Source organism: Coenobita brevimanus, chromosome 84, assembly GCF_032717465.1.
Source record: "Coenobita brevimanus isolate Jiangsu-jjx chromosome 84, ASM3271746v2, whole genome shotgun sequence".
Lineage (NCBI taxonomy): Eukaryota > Metazoa > Arthropoda > Malacostraca > Decapoda > Coenobitidae > Coenobita > Coenobita brevimanus.
This window is the reverse complement of record NC_137037.1, coordinates 42,629,630-42,649,046: the sequence shown is the minus strand read 5'-3', so window position 1 is coordinate 42,649,046 and position 19,417 is coordinate 42,629,630. Positions and strand designations below refer to the sequence as shown.

Genomic DNA, 19,417 nt, shown 5'->3' with positions numbered 1-19,417 from the left:
ACACACATATATATTATATATATATATATATATATATATATATTTTATATTATATATATAGGGTATATATATATATATATATATATATATACATACTAAGTACACATCTTTACACCAAACATCTAGTATTTACATAAGTTACCTTAGGAAGAGTAATTTTAGTATTCCATCTCTAAGAAATCAAGTCATATCTACATTGCTAATGAATACAGTACTGTATAAACTATTTAACACAATGAATAATTTGCATTGTGCAAATGATGCATACAACTACTATTTATATAATGACAGCTACCTAATGAAAGGAATGCTTATATCTAAATCTCCATTACAAATGTCATTTACACTTTATCTTTACAACTTACCATTATGTTTACTTCAGCATTGCAGAGGTAAATATCTGTTGCAGAATTTGAGGAATTTTTTTCAGGTCAAGGCAAACAAAAGCATGTCCAGCTGGAAGAGCTTTGGTTAGTCTGTCTGCTTGATCACCCAAGGACCCTATAAAGATGGCGTATGTGTTCACAGTGCTCTCTGCAGTCAGTGCCTTGGCTAGTTCACTTGGCCGAATGCCATATCGCTCCAGGTTAGCATCTGACAACAATATTACAAAGCTCTCATCAGATTCCTCAGTTGCTATATGCTTTACAGCTTTCATTGCTGCTTCTAAAGTGTGATCACCACTAAGACAAAACTGTGAATGGGCTTGCATTGTTTTCAGGACATCAAGGCGTTCCTTATTGTTTTTGGGGACAGCATCACACTCCACAAATGGTACATCTGCCTCTTCACCTGAGTGACCATAAATGTCATACTTGAATTTTGTTTCAAAGCCTTCAAATGCTTCCATTACCATTAGTGTTGCCTCAAGTTCACGCTCAAGGCGACCATCATGGCCATTGAAGCGGTACATAGACCCTGACACGTCTACAACTAAGCGAAGCCGTTTAGGATGAGTCTGAGGTGCTCCAACTTCTGGTTCTTCTTCACGTCTCTGTCGGTATATGTTGCGTTCACCTGCCAGACCTTCAATCAGCTTCATATCATCCAGTTCTCCTGATGTTCGGTGTCGCAACCACTGTCTCTCCTTCCCTCGGGCCTGAAGGGAATTAATAATCCCCCGTAATGCCCTGACCTGAGACTGCACACTATTTGTCAACCTCTCATACAAATTTGCATCATACTCACTCATCTTAATTTCCCTAAGGCGCTCCTTGAAGGCCTTTTGAGCCATTTCATGGGCAGCACGTCTCACTTCTTCTGGCACTGCATCCTTTTCAACCTGACTTACCTGATGGACATCATGGCCAGCATCTAAACGATAAGGACCCCCCATACCCCCAAGACCAGCTGTGTCACGACCTCCTGTGCCCCCGGCCCACATGTTTCCTCCAACATGTGGGTTGTTATCAGGATCTTCCTTTCCATGTTTTGGTTCAGTGATATCCTGTCCACTGATTCTGTCAATTTCTAGTCTAAGCTTTGAATCCTCACCAATCATTTTCTTCCACTCTGCCAGAGCTCGTTCTAAATTAGCACTTCCAGTCTGCCACAAACGAAGTACACCTGTAGAGTCAACACTAATTAGTCCATGTCCACTGGTTGGAGCTAAGAACAGAGGAGTTGTGCGTGCAGCAGCTGCCCAGGCCCAGTAAGGTGAAGCCTGAGAAGCGCGAGGTACTGGTACGTAACTCACGCTGTGGTTTATCAAGTCTGTCACCTCTAAGAAGAGTCCAGTTGCAGGAGGAGGCTGGTTATGTTCATAAGCTTCTCTTGGAGCTTTATCTACAACCTTCACAATCTGTCCTGCATCCTTTAATATGACAGCAGAACTTCTGGGGTCACTATATGGTACAGAAGGGCTCATAGTCGACTTAATGTTTCGGTCCCAGACGTAAACCTCATTTTCACTGGAATCTAACTCAGGAAATCCCACCGCAATGGCAGCTAAATAATCTTGAGGCACAAAAAGGCGACTAGGGGCACTGATCTGCTGCTTCAGTGCTGAGGAAAGAACAAAACTGCTTAGGTTGTGTGGAGAAAGATTTGATATCATCATATTGTTCATTTCTGCTGTTTCTGCCACAGGATGAAGCACAAACTCTTCATCATGACCTCTCAGCAGCCACTTACCACCCTCTTCATCCACAGCCAGCCACTGATTCTTGTCATCCAAGAGGTGGAAAGAAGACAGTAACAATGGAAGACTAAGTGAGAGCATCCTGTCCTTGGTGAGGTCAATTAACATAACATTACCTCCACCGACCTCCCAAAGAGCCAAATGACCCTTGTTTGTTGCATCCTTACACAAACGGAAGTATGTCTGCTTGGCTTTAGCTGCCCCAATCCTCTTAAGGAGAGTGTCAGCAGCTGTTTCAAACACAGAGCCAAGCTGAATCTGATCCACTGAACCAGAGCTTATGTTCACCTTTAGCAGAACATTGGCAACCTCTTCATGAACAATCAATTCTTCATTTGGAAGGTTTGCCATTCTAAGGCGTGGCTGATAAGCTGACCGGTAGTTAGGAAGCAAGTCATGGAGAAGAATCTGTTTCAGTGGATTGTGCTTTTCCCTGGGCACAAGTGAGTAGATGGCAGCTGGAGCTACGGTGGCAACATGAACACAGTCATCTAGAGGGTCCTGTGAGCCACCTGGTGTAACACAAACATCAGTCACCAGTGCAGTTTCATAAACTGGCAATGGCCAGTAACTCTGCAGTTCACTGAACACATCTGACCGAGATTCAACTTCGTCCACTGCCAGATAGGACACACGCAGCTTGACTGGATTCTGTTCAACAGAATCAGGAGACATGGTTAGATATGGTGAAAAAGAAGACCCCCCACCACTTAGTTGCTGTGTTGCAAGCAGCCCCACACCTCCCATGACACACTGAGAAAGAAGGATGAGAAATTGTGCCCTGGGATGTCCTTCTCTTCAAATGCAAGTACAGTACACACAGCAATCAAAGGGCCCTGTGTTAAGATTCCTTACCTGATGTGAATATGGAAAACTGATCTAGGATGATAAGGATGATTATATTCTGGATCTCACTCTCCTGCCTACTAATAGTGACCATGATTTCTGCAGACTCCTTCAGAGTTTTGTCAATGTCCGCAAGTGGTGCATTTTGAAAATAAACACAGATAACAGTGAGCTGATGGCTGCAGAGAGAAAGAAGGTGACTGACAATGTGATGCAATAGTGTGTGGAACAAGATATGAAATGGTGAGAGCTCAAGTACCTTAATGCAGTGACAGAAAAAGGGAGGTGTATGTATAAACAAAGAGGGGAATGGAGAAGTTCAAGGAATAAAGATGACTGATGCTATGAAGGCACTGGTATCAAACAAAGGACTGAGTACAGATGGAGGGTGCAAGAAGATTGAATGAAGGAACTGTATTTTAGTGCCCACATGAATGTATAGGTGTGAATGGTATACTATGACTTGGATGAGTCGAGAGGGACAACAGCTGAACTGAGACAGTTTAGGATATTGTGTGGGTTGAATACACTGGATAGGATAAGGAGGAGAATCACAAGAAAACGAGGGAATATAATTAGGGTCGTGAAAAGGGTACATCTGAGCTGAAGGTAGGATAATGAATGGGAGGCCAAGTTGATAGTGGATGTGATGACTTAATGGTGAAAGTGAGGAGGGATATAGTAATTATGTATGTGAGAGAGTGAGGATGGATATGATAAATGAGACTGAGAACGTGAAACATGAACTGTGACATAGCCAGAGGGGTGGCTGAGGTGGAACTGGCCACCCCTGAAATAAGCCTGACCACTGGGGTCACCCTAAATTTTAAAGCCACCCTATCCCCTTGGCCACCTAATTTTTAAAATCCTAGCCACACACTGAGTATGGAAGTTAAGAAAGCTTAGGATATAACAAAGTATTGAAATGGATGGATGAAGCATGTAAGATGAATATGACAAAGGTTGCACATGTTGTTTTAACCCTGTAAGTAAACAGAATGATTCTCGTATTACATACAACTATAAAAAGTGAGGAAGGTTTCTGCTTGTCAGCTGGATCCTAAATTTCAAGTGTTTGTTGATGTGTAATGATTGCATGGTCCACATAAAGCTGTTCAGATGCTTAATCAATTCTTAAACTATTTTCAGGTTTCCTATTTTTCTTACAGCTAAGGGAGATTAATGGCAATGTTATTTTATTTTTAACAGTAAATATATCTGAGGAAAATCACGCTCCAGTTCCAAATCCTTTCCTTGTGTATCACTGGAGTTGTGAGGCTATTTCCACCACAAGTTTTGGTTGGTGGAGTTGCCACATCCCTTCACCTATATTATTACATTAAACATAAATTAATGACTCATTATTACAGTATGTAATAAAATACAGGTATGTCAAAATACACCTACCTTGTATCTGAGGGTGGATGCTTCCACTGGGAGCTGCATAAGGGGAGTGCTAGAGGTGGGACGGCGAGGAGCCACCTGCCAGCGGGCCACCAGGCGAGGCTCAGGTAAGGGAATCCTGGTGCCAGGCAGGCAAGGTTAGTCAAACAAACATGTGCCAAGATCTAAATTACTTTATTGACTGTAGCATCCCTTTTCACATAAATTACTTAGATATATTTGCTTTACAAACTTGTACAATATTGCTACAAAACACTTTACAAAACTACATTATAAGAAATTGCACTGAATGGCATGAACACAATTTTTCTTTATGCACTTTGCATTGGCACATTAAAATAAGTACCTTAATCTGAAAGGTGACTCAGCAATTCATCACTATGCTTCAAATTCATACAGTGTAATAACTGCACACTTGATTACACAACACAAGCTGATTTCAATTTTATACATCATCATCATTATCATCATCATCATCATCATTATCATCATCATCATCATCATCATCATTATCATCATCATCATATCATCATCATCATCATCTCATCCCTAATTTTTCCACCAGAGAGAAAAGAGAATAGGTGAGGCCGAATCCAACAAAATGAAAGAAAATGCTCAAAAGTAGGAGAACTATCAAACAGTATGCACAGTGAAACACACACAATCATTCACACATTATTAAAGCCTTTGAAATCCTGGCTCCACCTCATATACAAAACAATCTGTACATTTTCTTTTGCACGTTTACACACACACACACACGGTAGTGTATGTTCCCCCTAAGACGAGAGCATGGAATGATGACGAATACCAGATGTTGTCAGATATGGCTAGTTATTTACAAAAAATAATTGAGAAAAGCAACAATATAATTTTGGTGGGTGACTTTAACTGTAAAGAGGTGAACTGGGAGGAATGGGACTCAGGAGGCTGCGAGGATTCATGGGGCACTATATTATTAAATATCTATCTATCTATCTATTGCCAGACGCCTCAATCCCATTACGGGTGGCCACAAACAAATCGCCTCCACGTCGCCCTGTCCCCCTCCATTTCACTGCCCTGCTCCCAACTCACACCCCCCTCTCTCATATACCTCTCCACCCCATCCCTCCATCTCATCCTCGGCCTCCCCCTCCCTCTTCCCCCTTCCACCTCACTCACATACACTCTTCGTCGGTCTTTCACCCTCCATTCTCTCCACATGGCCAAACCACCTCAGTGTGTTCCTCATAATGCTTCCTATCACATCCACATCCACACCACAACGCTCCTTTATATCCTCATTCGTCAGCCTGTCTCTCCATGTGACTCCACAGGCTCCTCTTAAATAACACATTTCCACTGCTCTCACTCATGACTTGTGTCCTTCCAACAACGTCCAAGCTTCACTTCCATACGTTAGAGTTGGTATCAAAATACTGTCATGTAGTAACTTTTTCACTTCCATGCTCACTTCCCTGCTTAGTAAATATGTCCCAAAATTCACCACAGCAACAGTGAGGCAGAAAGAATGGTTTACCAATAGGTGTAGAATGGCATTTAGGTAAGAAACAGAGCATGGAATAAAGTGAGAAGACGGTACAGTATAGTGAAAGGGCTTGGGAGGAATACAAGCAGGTAAGAAATGAATGTGTTAAGGTATAGAGAGGGGAAGGAAGGAAGTATGAAAAAGATATTGTTACTAAATGTAAAAAAGAACCTATTTTACAGATTTGTAAATGGTAAAATGAAAGTTAGGGACAGTATAGTATGACTGAGAGATGGAGATGAAACTTATGAAAGAGATGATGATTTGTGTGAAATAATGAACAACAAGATGCAGTCAATCTATGTGTTGGAAGAGGAATTTAATGAACCTGAATTGGAACCCAGGATGACGAGAAAGCCAGAAACTGCAGTTGACATGAATGAGGTATTACAGCTGATGAGGGACTTAGATGTGACAAAAGCAATGGGGCCAGATGGTGTGGCTGGATGGATCCTGAAAGAATGTGCTGACCAATTAGTGTGGCTTGTTTATGTCATCATTAAGAGCTTCCTGGAAAATGGAGAGTTACCTAACGACTGGAAAAGAGCAAATATGGTGCCAATCTTCAAGGAAGGAGATAGGGAAGATCCACTCAATTACAGACCTGTATCACTTACAAGGGGTGATTAGAAAGAAATGACAGTGAGTCCATAAACTTTTATTAGCATGAAGAACTATCAAACTATGACTCACATTCCTTCAAAGTACTCCCCTCCAACCTCTATGCAGCGTTCCATTCTCTTTCTCCACTTCATGAAGCAAGCGTGGTACTCTGAAGACGGTATACTTCGGAGTTCTGAATTGACGGTCCGTGCCAAGTCTTGGATGCGATGAAATTGCTTCCCAGCGATGGCAGATTTAATTTTTGGAAACAACCAAAAGTCACAGGGAGCCATGTCAGGGGAGTAGGGTGGGTGGGGGAGCAGAGTTATACCTTGTTGTTCCAGGTACTGCATAGTGAGGCGAGCTTTGTGGGGTTGCAGCATTGTCGTGGTGCAGCAAAAGGCGAGACCGACGGCGGGTTGGTGCGGTGTTGGCCTTGTGTTCCAAGACTTGTGGAAGGACCTCGTCTGTGTAGTATTGGGCTGTGATAGTGGACTTTTCAGGCATCACATCCACGCATATTGGTCCTTGAGAATTGAAAAAGATGGTGAAAAGGCGCTTCCGGCTGCGAAATCCTTCCTTCAAAATCTGAGGTCGAGGGTCTTCATCGCCCAACCACACCATGTTTGACTGCTTGTCACGGGTTGTGAAGAATGAAATCCAACACTCATCTCCAGTAGCAACATCTGAGAACCGTTTTGGACCATTTGGTTCAAATTCAGCAAGCCAGACACGACAAATCCTCACCCGTTCAGCCTTTTGCTCATCAGTCAACAAATGGGGTATCCATCGACAACACTTCTTCCTCAGGTGTAATTGTTCATGCACGATGTCATATGCACTCCCATAACTGATATCAAGCTCTAAGGCTAAGAACCTAAGAGTTACAGTTGGATCCTCGTCAATGATGGACCGTGCACGGACAGTTGTTGCTTCGGTCACGGATGTCCGGGGGCGTCCAGAGCGTTGTTCATCTTTCAATTCAGTTTTTCCTGCTGTGAAAGCACGAATCCAGCGGGAAACAGTTTCCAGGGAAGGAGTAGTGTCTGGATAAACTTGTAATAATTCCCCTCGAATCTCTGTTGCTTTCTTTCAAAGTTTCCACCTCGTAAAAATGTAGAACCTGCAGCCTTCTTTCGAGTAATCCATGTTTCTGGCCAGAGAGCAAAAACAAGAGTGAAGCATTCACTCACAACAATAAAACAAGAAAAGTCAGGCATACGGCGACAAGTTCAAACTCGTAAGGACAGGCAACTCTGCACTCTCCTTGCTCCCCTACCTCCCATCATTCAAGGTTTTCATGTTATAGCACGAACTGTCATTACTTTCTGATCACCCCTCGTATTACTGTTGTTTGTAAAATCTGTGAGAATACTAGAAAAAGATGGATTAAGCATTTAGAAGAAAAGGAAGTGATAAAATCAAGACAATTTGGTTTTAGGGAAGAAAGATCTTGTGTTACCAACCTAGTAAGTTTCTATAGTAGGGTAACAGATGTAATACAAGAGAGACAGGGATGGGCAGATTGTGTCTACCTAGATCTCAAGAAGGTGTTTGACAGGGTGCCCTATAAGAGAATGCTGTGGAAGCTGGCGACCTTTGGAAGAGTGCATGGGAACTGCTGAAGTAGATAGATTATATGACAGGAAGGCAGATGAGAACAGTCACAAGGGACAAGGCTTCACAATGGAAAGGTGTGATCAGTGGAGTACCCCAGGGCTCTGTCTTGGCCCCAATAATGTTTCTGATATATATAAATGATCCACCAGAAAAACTGAATAGTTACATGAGTACGTTCGCAGATTATGCTAAAACCATGAAACATATTAAGTGTATTGGTAGTTGTAAAGAACTGCAAGAGGACTTGGATAAACGCCACAGCTGGTGCCATACTTGGAAAATGGATTTCAATGCCATGAAGTAACATGTATTAGAAATGGGAGTGAGTGAAAAAAAAAAGCTGCACTGGACATATAAAATGGGCAGTGAGATTATTAGCAAAAGAAAAGATGAGAAGGACTTGGGAGTGATTATTCAGGATGGCCTGTCACCAGAAAAGCATATAAACAGAATCACTGGAGGCACTTATGGATTACTAACCAACAAAAGAGTGGTGTGTAATTATATGGATGAGGAAATGCTGAGGGTGCTGAGAATGACCATGATAAAACCAAGACTAGAGCATGCGGCTGTGGTATGGTCACCTTATTTAAAAAAGAAGCATACTGATAAACAGGAAAGTGTTCAATAGATGGCTACAAGGATGATATCATGAGTATGGGAACTGACCTACGAGGAGAGACTGGAAAAACTGAAGTTACCAACACTGCATGAGAGAAGGGATAGAGGAGACTTGATCACGATGTTAGAAATGTAAGAGAATTGGAAAAGATGGATAGAGAGGATCTTTTTATGTTGTAGGATGGAAGAACAAGATGTCATAACTTCAGGTTGAGGTAAAGTGAATGCCTTAATGATCTTAAATGGTTCAGTTTCCCAAATAGATGCATGGGTACCTGCAATGACTTGGACAAGGAGGTTTTGCAGGCAAACAACATTCATGTGTTTAAAAATACACTGGATAAATGTAGATATGGAGACAGGACAACATGAGCTTCACTCAATTCCAATTCCTGTATATTACAAATAGGTTAAATACACACATACACACACACACACACACACACACGCACACACACACAAATGCAACAGTGTAATTCTGTTGGCAACCATGACAAGAAGAGGCACAACCATTAGCCTATAATGTTTTTCTCTGCAAATGCATCATCCATCCACATCAATCCTTTGCTGTTTCCTTGTCTTAATCAACCTTCATATCTCATTCTCTCACACCCTCACTTACCACATTAATTCATCATCTTCTTAGCCTGTCATGCATCCTCCCATCTTCAAACTTATTTACATCCACTTGTATAGCCACCTTATCAATTTACAGTATACTCATTTACTCTCTATACGACCATCTCCTACCTTTCTATTAAGAGACATCCTTACTCCACATTTTTCTCTGAATCACAGTGTTTCCTACCCTATCCAATCATCCATATGTAATCATCATCACTGTTATCATTCCAACCCTCCTTCCCACTTACTTGAGATGAAGGGATCCAAAAACAAGAACATGAAAGTACAAAAGTGGGAGAATTATGGAAATGCCAAGTGAAAATGGGCTACAAATCCATCCACTTGTCACTCAAGCCCCAAATTTCTGCCTCCACCTCCCAGGTCAAAATATTCACATAAAAACATATTTCAAATAATTGTATGTAACAGCCTTTCCATTAACTGCCAGGTCAATTATATTATTCACCTACTCTCTTCTTGGTCTTTCATACCTCTTTCTATCCTCAACTCAAACATGTACTGTATGTATAATATCTATCTATCTATCTATTGCCAGATGCCCCAATCCCACAAGGGGTGGCCACAAACAAATCACCTCCACGTCGCCCTGTTCAATGCCACTTCACTGCCTTCCTCCCAGCTCACACCCCTCTTCCCCATACACCTCTCCACTCCATCCCTCCATCTCATCCTTGGCCTCCCCCTTCCTCCCCCCCCCTCCACCTCACTCACATACACTCTCCTCATCAGTCTCTTGTTCTCCATCCTCTCCACATGGCCGAACCACCTCAGTGTTTTTCCTAATGCTTCCTATCACATCCACATCCACACCACAATGCTCCTTCACTTCCTCATTTGTCAGTCTCTCTCTCCATGTGACTCCACATGCTCCTCTCAAATAACTCATTTCCACTGTTCTCACTCTTGACTTCTGTCCCTTCAACAATGTCCAAGCTTCACTTCCATATGTTAGAGTTGGTATCACAATAGTCATGTAGTAACTTTTTCACTTCCATGCTCACTTCCCCGTTTCTTATCACTGCTGACAAAGGCTGATGCATGCAAACATGTTGGAGCCTTCAAAAACGAACGAAAGAATGAACGAACGAACGATATATACATATATATATACAGAGATTTCTCATTTTTCGTGGGTTGGATGTTCCACCAAAACCTCGCAAAACGTGAAATGCTGAAGTGTGAAGTTGAGAATCAATGGGAAAAATAGAGATGCATTCCAATGGGACATGTACCTACCCTATCAGAAAGTACTATAACATCAAACAGGCCCTACCCAAAATTAAATGAAGAGTGCTTACTGATGCTAAAACAGCACAACACAATACACATGTACCTGAAAAAGACATTAAAACTGTTATAAAGAGCTGCAACACCAAAAATCCTTACCAGAAATAAAGTGAAGACTGGCTTGAGTGGCAGGTGAAGGTGGTCGCAAGATGGCTGCCAACAAATGAGCATCGGTATGCGTCGTCTGCTGAGTGTCGGCTGCCGGCTGGGAGCGTCGAAGTGCAGGGAAACTCGTGAAGTGTGAAACAACCTGGAAACATTTTTCTAGCGCGAAAAATGAGGCATCGAAGTGCAAAGCGTCGAAGTACAGTACGAGGAAATACTGCGTACCGGTCCCCCTTGTTGTACGATGTTTCGTTTTACAATATTTCACATTCACGATCGTTCTTCTTTAGTACCAATTGTTTGTTTTATGATTGAGCTCCCCTGCAATTATGACTGGTAATGTGGAGAAATCCCGTGCTCACAGGCAGCTCACCTGAGAGTTGCATGGTATATCCACACATGGTTTCCCCCGCTTCCGCCAACCAAGCATCAATGGTTCTGAAACAATTCACTGTCAAGTCAATTCGTCGTCAAAATAAGAACGATTCCCTGTCAGGACAATTCGCACCCTGAACGATTCCCCATCATTCTATAAATACTGTATACTTATTGTTAATTAATTAATACTTTAATAACTATATTCCAGGGGGATCCATCAAAGTCTATGTTCAATAGTGTAGGCTTTGGATATTATTTATTAGTTGCACGTTGTCAATAATTAACTAGTTTCTTCCTCACTATAGTCGCCTTTGAATTATATTCTAGCGTCACCCATAGCTGTCTCCATTAATGACGGTGAATTATCTTGTTATTTTTGTGACACAGAATTGACTTGATGGCAAATTGTCCCGAAACCGCATCGCTGCCCAGTCTCACCGTGCACACTCGTTCAGGTTACAACCTCGGTGTGTCTGTATGCGTCAATGCCCAGGATATTCCTATTTTTCCTGTTCTTCATACTGTACCATACTTCATGTCGTTGTTTATGCTTGGGAAGAGGGAAGGGTTCCAGAGGACTGGAAATCAGGTATAATTGTTCCTCTGTACAAAGGAAAAGGGGAGTGAGAAGTATGTGGTAACCATAGGGGTATTTGCCTTCTTAGTGTGACTGGTAAAATATATGGTAGAATACTCATTGATAGGGTTAGGCATATGACAGAGGAGCTAGTTGGTGAAGAACAAGGGGGATTTAGGAAGGGAAAAGGGTGTGTAGATCAGATATTTGTTCTAAGATGTTTAGTGGAGAAGTATCTAGAGAAGGGAAGGAAAGTGTATGCTGCCTTCATGGACTTGGAGAAAGCTTATGACAGAATAGATTGGCAAGGTATGTGGAAGGTATTAAGAATATATGGAGTGGAGGGGAAATTGTTGAGTGCAGTGAAGAGTATGTACGAGGGAGCTAGGGCTACGGTGAGAGTGGATGGTGAGCTGAGTGAGTTCTTTGATCTCAATGTGGGACTGAAACAGGGGTGTGTGATGTCTCCATGGCTGTTTAATATATATATGGATGGGGTTGTAAAGGAGGTGCAAGGTAGGGCAGTGGATGTGGGGGTGGCCCTAATGAATGAGGGTGAGATTTGGAAGCTTCCGGTGTTGCTGTTTGCTGATGATACAGTATTGTTGAGTGAAGATGAATGGGAGTTGCAAGGTTTGGTGAATGAATTTGGGACAGTGTATAGGAGGAGGAAGCTGAAAGTTAATGTAAACAAAAGTAAAGTTATGGTGTTTGAGAGGAATGAAGTCACAGAGTGTGCAGTGAGGTTGGATGGTGAGGATATGGAGAATGTGAGTGCATTCAAGTACTGTACTTGGGTAGTGTGATGAGTAAGGATGGAACTTTGGGGGATGAAGTACGTGAAAGGGTACAGCAGGGAAGAAAGGTTGTTGGTACACTGAAAGCAGTGATGAGAAATAGGGAGGTGAGTATGGAAGTTAAGAAGTCACTGCATGATGGTATTGTGATCCCTACCCTGACGTATGGAAGCGAGGCATGGACCTTGCAAGAGGGGAACAAGTCAAGAGTGAGAGCAGTGGAAATGAGTTACTTGAGAGGAGCATGTGGAGTGACATGGAGGGACAGGTTGACGAATGAAGAAGTGAAGGAACGTTGTGGGGTAGATGTGGATGTGGTTGAAAAGATTAGGAGTAATACACTGAGGTGGTTTGGACATGTGGAGAGAATGGAGAATGAAAGACTGACTAAGAGGGTGTATGTAGGTGAGGTGGAGGGAGGGAGAGGGAGGGGTAGACCGAGGATGAGGTGGAGGGATGGAGTTGAGAGGTATATGAGGGAGGGGGGGGGTGAGTTGGGGGGAGGGTAGTCAAATGGTGGGTGACAGAGTGACTTGGAGGCGTTTTGTCTGCGGCCACCCTTTGCGGGATTAGGGTGTCGGACTATAGATAGATAGATGTCTGCAAATGTACATTCATATGTGATTCAGATGCACTACAGTACATAAAGCATCATTATTATTGCATATTAGATCACACGTATGACTGTTGGGTTTCTTACAAACGAGTCCAGAAGCGCATCCCTATTTTTCCCATTAAACCTTAAGTTTGCTATACAATATTTCGGTATAGGATTGCCTTTCTAGGAATGCATACCGATCGTAAAGCAAGGGAGACCTGTATATACATACATACATATATATATATACAGTATATATATAAATATATATATATATATATATATATATATTACAATCCCAGCTATCCGGTATCCAGACAAACGGAATACTCAGAAAAACGGGAAAATTCAAGGGCTGGTAAAAATGTCAGTAAGTTATAACTGTGCACCAATTTGAATGGACCGCCAAACCGCCGTTTGATCATGTCACGCGAGGCTGGGTGAAGTCTGACAAAGCGAGGTGAAGGCATTTCCGGCTAATGTAAATCCCTAGCAAATCCTCTTAACCACCCCTCCTCTCCCCCTCTTTCCCCTACTTGAATTCAGTCATCCTCCACACCTTCCAAAAATTACCAGTCTGCTTTTTGCCACCAGACAGTAAACAAGCTCTCTTGCTATTGTGTTCCTCTGATATATGGTAATTTGTACACTCCAAAATGCCTAAAGTGCAAACTAAACGTAAGCGTATCGTGTTTACCTTGAAACAGAAGCTGGACATATGCAACAGACTTGAAAAAGGCGAACATTATAAAACACTAATGGCTGAATATAAATGTTAATAGGAATGAAAGTTTACTTTGTTGGAAGAAAAATAAATAAATAATATGCCTGCATTTCATACGTACATCATTTATTTTATTTTCTGCAAAACAGCTGAGTGGCGGGTGAGGGGTGGAGTGATGGAGGTCAGGTGGGGAAGAAGAAGAACAGTCGGGGTCAGAAACGTAAACAAAACTCACGTGGGGGCACAGGTGTCGTGATAATTCCACAGTGCAGTCTTAATACATCATCAGTTCACTAATAAATGTTCAAGCTTTTATTTCTTTATTTTATTTTTAAACTTTTATGAGTACAGTACATATAATGAATACAGTAATTCGGTAAACAATGGACTGGTGCAATTTGCAGTACTGCAAATTGCTAGACATTGCACGCACGTGCTTTATGACCATGGCGTGTGTTTACAAGGCAGTTTTTCAGGCGGAATCTCTTAGTGTAACCCCTAATGTGACTGGTGAGTACCTGAACAGTATTTACTGCTGTGATAGCCTTTGTATAGATTTGACTTGAAAATCAGAAATATGGGAAAAATCTGTAACCGGGAAGGTAAATTCCCCAAGCCACCCGGTTAACTGGGCTTGTACTGTATGTATATATATATATATATATATACACCATGTATAGACAGTGATCCCTCCAAGATCTGACATAATAGAGCCAAAGGCATGTCTGGGACTTGGTTTTGTCTGGGACTTGGGAAAAATTCCCCTGGACAGGTACTTATAGACCTCATACCAACCTAACTTTGAAAGCCACCTGAATAACCCCCTAACCGACATGCACAGCACCTATTTAAGACCCTATTCACACAAATAAGGGACGGGAACCATAAAATAAATGAAAAAGAACCAGAGAATGAAAAAGTAGAAGTATGGAAAATATTTAGCAGAGTACAGGGTAGTTACGACACGTCAGTGACCGTCGCGAAGATTAACCTGCCTCCTCTACGGCTCTGACAGTGGTGAAGGTGCACTTAAAGCACGTAGTGTAATCCAGTGTTGTGATGCACTTAATCCTTTGCACTGTGAATTATAACTGTTTAACACTGCACATTCTGTTCTTACTTGAGCCATGCCAGATGCAATGCGCCAGTGTTGCACTCTACACTTACTCCTTTGCACTCTGAATTCTAATTTTTTAACACTGCACAACAATATAAATCCTCATGTGGTCTAGTGGCAAGGTATTGCAGTTTATGCACTGTCCACCACAAAAGCGAGCACGTGGGCAGCCATGGCGACAAGCTTGCAGTTACAATGGTAGGTAGGAAGGAAGTGGGGAGGATGTAGGGGCGCTCTAGCAGACATCACCAGAACTACATGCCAAAACACAGCTGTTGTTCACTGCGCAGCAAATTTAGAGTGGGGATGAACACATATTGACTTTTTTTTTTTTTTTCTTTTGACCCAAGCCCAAAATGTCCAGGACTTGGGGTATCCGGGACTTGTATGTCCCGGTTTTAAAGGGATTACTGTGTGTATTTACCTATCTGTATTTAGCTATTTGTAGTATAAAGGAACTGAGCAATGCTCATGTTGTCCTGTCTCCATATCCACATTTATCTAGTCTACTTTTACACACATGAATATTTTTCGCCTGCACCACCTCTTCGTCTAAGTCGTTCCAAATACTTATGTATTTACCTAATATCCCTAATTGTGATACACAGAAAATGAGCTACGCTCGTTGGATCTCATCGCTGTTTCTCAGTAAGTCAAATTTAGCTTTAAACTCATTTAAGTTTTTAGACTGGATGATCTCTTTGTCCAGGCTATTCCACAGGTCTATACTTCTATAAGGAAAACTATATTTCTTGATATCCTTCAAGCAGCTTGGCTTCTTCAGTTTCATTCCGTGTCCTCTTGTTGCTCTCTTATCCCATACAAACAGATCTTCTCGGTCAATTTTATCTACTCCTATCATGGTTCTGAACACTGCAATCATGTCTCCCCTCTTTCTCCTTTCCTCTAAGGAAGGCAAATCCAGCTTTTCCAGGCTCTCTCTGTATGACAGATCTGCCAGACTGGAGAGCATCTTGGTTGCTGTTCTTTGTATTCTTTCAATCTTGTTTATATCTTTCTTTTTGTGTGGGGACCACACTACCACTGCATATTCTAACCTAGGGTGGATCATGGCCACTATCAATTTTTTCATCATCTCCTCATCCATATAATGAAATGCTACTCTCATGTTAGTCAAGAGTTTTTACGTCTCTCTATCTAATTAATATGTTTTTCAGGTGACAAACTATCCTGGACCAGCACTCCCAAATCTTTCTCTTCTCTCGTTTTTGTGATTAATTCATTACCCATCAAATAATTCAGTGATGGCCTCTTGGTACTTTTACTCATTTCCAATATTTTACATTTCTTTGCGTTAAATTTCATTTCCCACATCCAGCTCCAATCATGTATCCAATCCAGATCCTCCTGCAGCATTTTACAATCCTCCTCAACCTCAACCTTCCTCAAGATCTTTACATCATCAGCAAAAAGACTTGTATAATTGTTCACTCCGTCAACCATATCATTTACGTACATCAGGAACATTACTGGCGCCAACACCGAGCCTTGAGGGACTCCACTTGTTACTTTCCTCCATCCAGACATCCTATCCTTTATTAATGTCCTCATTTGTCTGTAGGTGGTGGCACCATCATCCACTCACTTGGTGTGGTGCTGCCTGCTTCTTCCTTGGTCTTTGTCATTCTTTTTCTGTGCCTGCCCTCCTCTCTTCCTGTTTCTCCTATCTTTCTTGTCGCTTCTTATTGCTTTTCTTTCCTTTACAGGTGGATTGACATTGAGTGACAGGCCATATTGTTTCCTGTAAGCCAAGAAACCATTTACAATGCTGGGTGGTAACCATATAACCAAACCATATGTGCTCTCTACGTGTCAACAAGTGGGTTGGTGGAGGGTTAGTGTCCCTCCCCGTAAAACAAATAACTCAAAGTCAAATGGCCACCCCTTATGGGATATGGTGTCTGGCGATAGACAGATAGATTTGTCTGTCTCTCAAAAAGTCTCTCATCCATTCCAAGAGTTTCCCCTTCAGTCCTCCTATATACTCTAGTTTCCACATTAGTCTCTTGTGGGGTACCTTGTCACAGGCCTTCTTCAAGTCTAAGTACACATGATCCACCCAACCGTCTCTCTCCTGTAGCATGTCAATCGCTCTTGAGTAAAAGCTCAATAAGTTAGAAACACATGACCTTCCACTTCTGAATCCAAACTGACATTTAGCCAAAATATTCATCTCTTCTAGATATTTTATCCACCTGTCTTTCAGGATTCTCTTATACAATTTTGTGACCATGCTGGTTAGAGACACTGGTCTATAATTCGGGGGTTCTTCCCTGTTTCCTCCCTTATAAATTGGTACCACATTTGCCTTCTTCCATTCTTGAGGCACTTTCCCCTCTTCCAGAGAACACACAATGAAACTGAATTTTATCCACCAGTTGTTCTCTGCATTCCTTCAGCACCCAATTAGAAATTCCATCAGATCCTGGGGCTCTCCTTACATCTTGAGTTTACAGTAATTTATACACTTCCTGTACCTCCACTTTTATATCTTTTATCACCAGTACATTTCTAATCACTCCCTCCCCTTCCATAAACTCCTTTTTATTAGTGAAAACCGATTGGAAACATTTGTTCATTATTTCAGCTTGCACTGCCACATCTTTATAAACCTTTCCTTCTACTTTCAGTTTGGTGATTCCTTCCTTTTGTTTCAGTTTGCCATTAACAAATCTATAAAACAGTTTGGGTTCATCCTTGCATTTGTCTATTATACCTTTTTCAAAATTCCTTTCTTCTTCTCTACATATTCTTGTGCATTCATTTCTAGTTCTTTTATATTCTTCCTCTGTTCTGTTGTTACCTCTCTTTCTCCAGTTGTTCCATGCCTTATCTCTCTCTTTTTTTGCTACCATACGCCTTCTATTAAACCACTCCTTTTTCCTGTTTTCTTTCCCCCTTACTTTTAGTACAAATTTCTCAACAACCGAAATATAGAAGTTTAGAAAGATAACCCACTTTCTCTGTATCTCTCTTGTTTTTCTGAATTTTCTCCAATCCACACTTTCGAAAAATTGTCTCAATTCTGTAAAATCTGCTTTCCCAAAGTTGTATCTTCCCTGCCTATAAAGCTCGTCTCTTGGCTCGACGTTTCCTATTATCATCTGGAACTCAATGACCACATGATCACTTTTTCCTAAAGGACACAGATATTTCAAGGATTCTATTACATTAGGTTCTCTGGTAAACAGTAAGTCTAACCTTGCTGGTGTATCCTCACCTCGGAACCGTGTCTCTTCTTTGACCCACTGCGTCATCACATTATTCACTGTTATATTTAATAATACAGTATAGTGCCCCACGAATCTTCGCTGCCTCCTGAGTCCCATTCCTCCCAGTTCACCTCTTTACAGTTAAAGTCACCCACCAAAATTATATCGCTGCTTTTCTCAATTATTTTTTGTAAATAACTAGCCATATCTGACAACATCTCCTGGTATTCATCATCATTCCATGCTCTTGTCTTACGGGGAACATACACTACCGCCATATCTCTCTTACCATTCTCTCCAGTTTCTAATTTCATATTTATCACTTCAGCCTTGCCTTCTCCCAAATCCACGGTATCTACATTTATGTTGTTCTTCACTGCTATCATCACTCCTCCCGTTTTTTGTTTTCTGTCTCTTCTCAACAGTTCATATTTAGCATCTCCCATATGAACATCAATATCTTCTCTTAACTTGGTCTCAACAAAGCACATGACATCAGGTTCATGTTCCCTCAAGAAATCATTAATTTCAAGCCTTGCCGATATTAAACCATCAACATTAATGTATACCACCTTCAAATTATTTTTGATGTTTTTTTATACCCTCTTCTCTCCTTCCCTCCGTTGGTACCACTTCCTCAATTTCTGATCTTTCATAGCCATCCCCTTTAGCTTCCTTCACTTCTAGTTCCTCACATACCACTTCCTTACTTTCATACCCATCACTCTCCAAAAAAAAGTTTTACATTCTTCCTCTGTCCTCTTATAATTTTTTTCCTTTACTTGTTCCATCAATGATTTTTAAACTTCTCTTTCTTCTTCATTCAAATCTTTTCTTACTATAATATATTCCATCCCTGTCTCTGCTAAGTTGCCAGGTCACTTTACGTATAACATTTACTACACTTTCTGATAACAACTTGACTCTCAATGGTCTTGTTTCCCCTTTCTTATAATGCTCTATCCTCCTTACTTCCTCAATTTCTTTTTCCAACTTGTCTCCTACGGGATCCATCTTGCCTAATATTTTTCTCACCAGATTCATGTCTCTATCGAGTTTCACGGATCTAACCTTTTCTTTCTCCTCCCTGTTTCCAAATATTACCACACATCTGTTCCTTTCCTCAGTTTCTCTCACTATTTTCTCTTTTTTCTTCAGTATTTTCACTACATTTTCTTCCATTTCTTTCTT

General features: G+C 41.4%; 1 protein-coding gene across 1 annotated transcript in view; it reads right to left on the bottom strand.

Moving 5' to 3' along the window:
* Positions 1–373: 373 nt before the first annotated feature.
* c12.2 (von Willebrand factor A domain-containing protein c12.2) overlaps positions 374–19,417 on the bottom strand; it is a 464,393-nt gene continuing 445,349 nt past the window's right edge. Inside the window, exons 20-21 of the mRNA XM_080280343.1 lie at positions 4,394–4,508; positions 374–2,791 (exon numbers count right to left, since the gene is read on the bottom strand). Of these exons, the coding sequence (XP_080136469.1) occupies positions 374–2,791; positions 4,394–4,508 (2,533 nt within the window). The remainder of the gene's footprint in view (positions 2,792–4,393; positions 4,509–19,417) is intronic.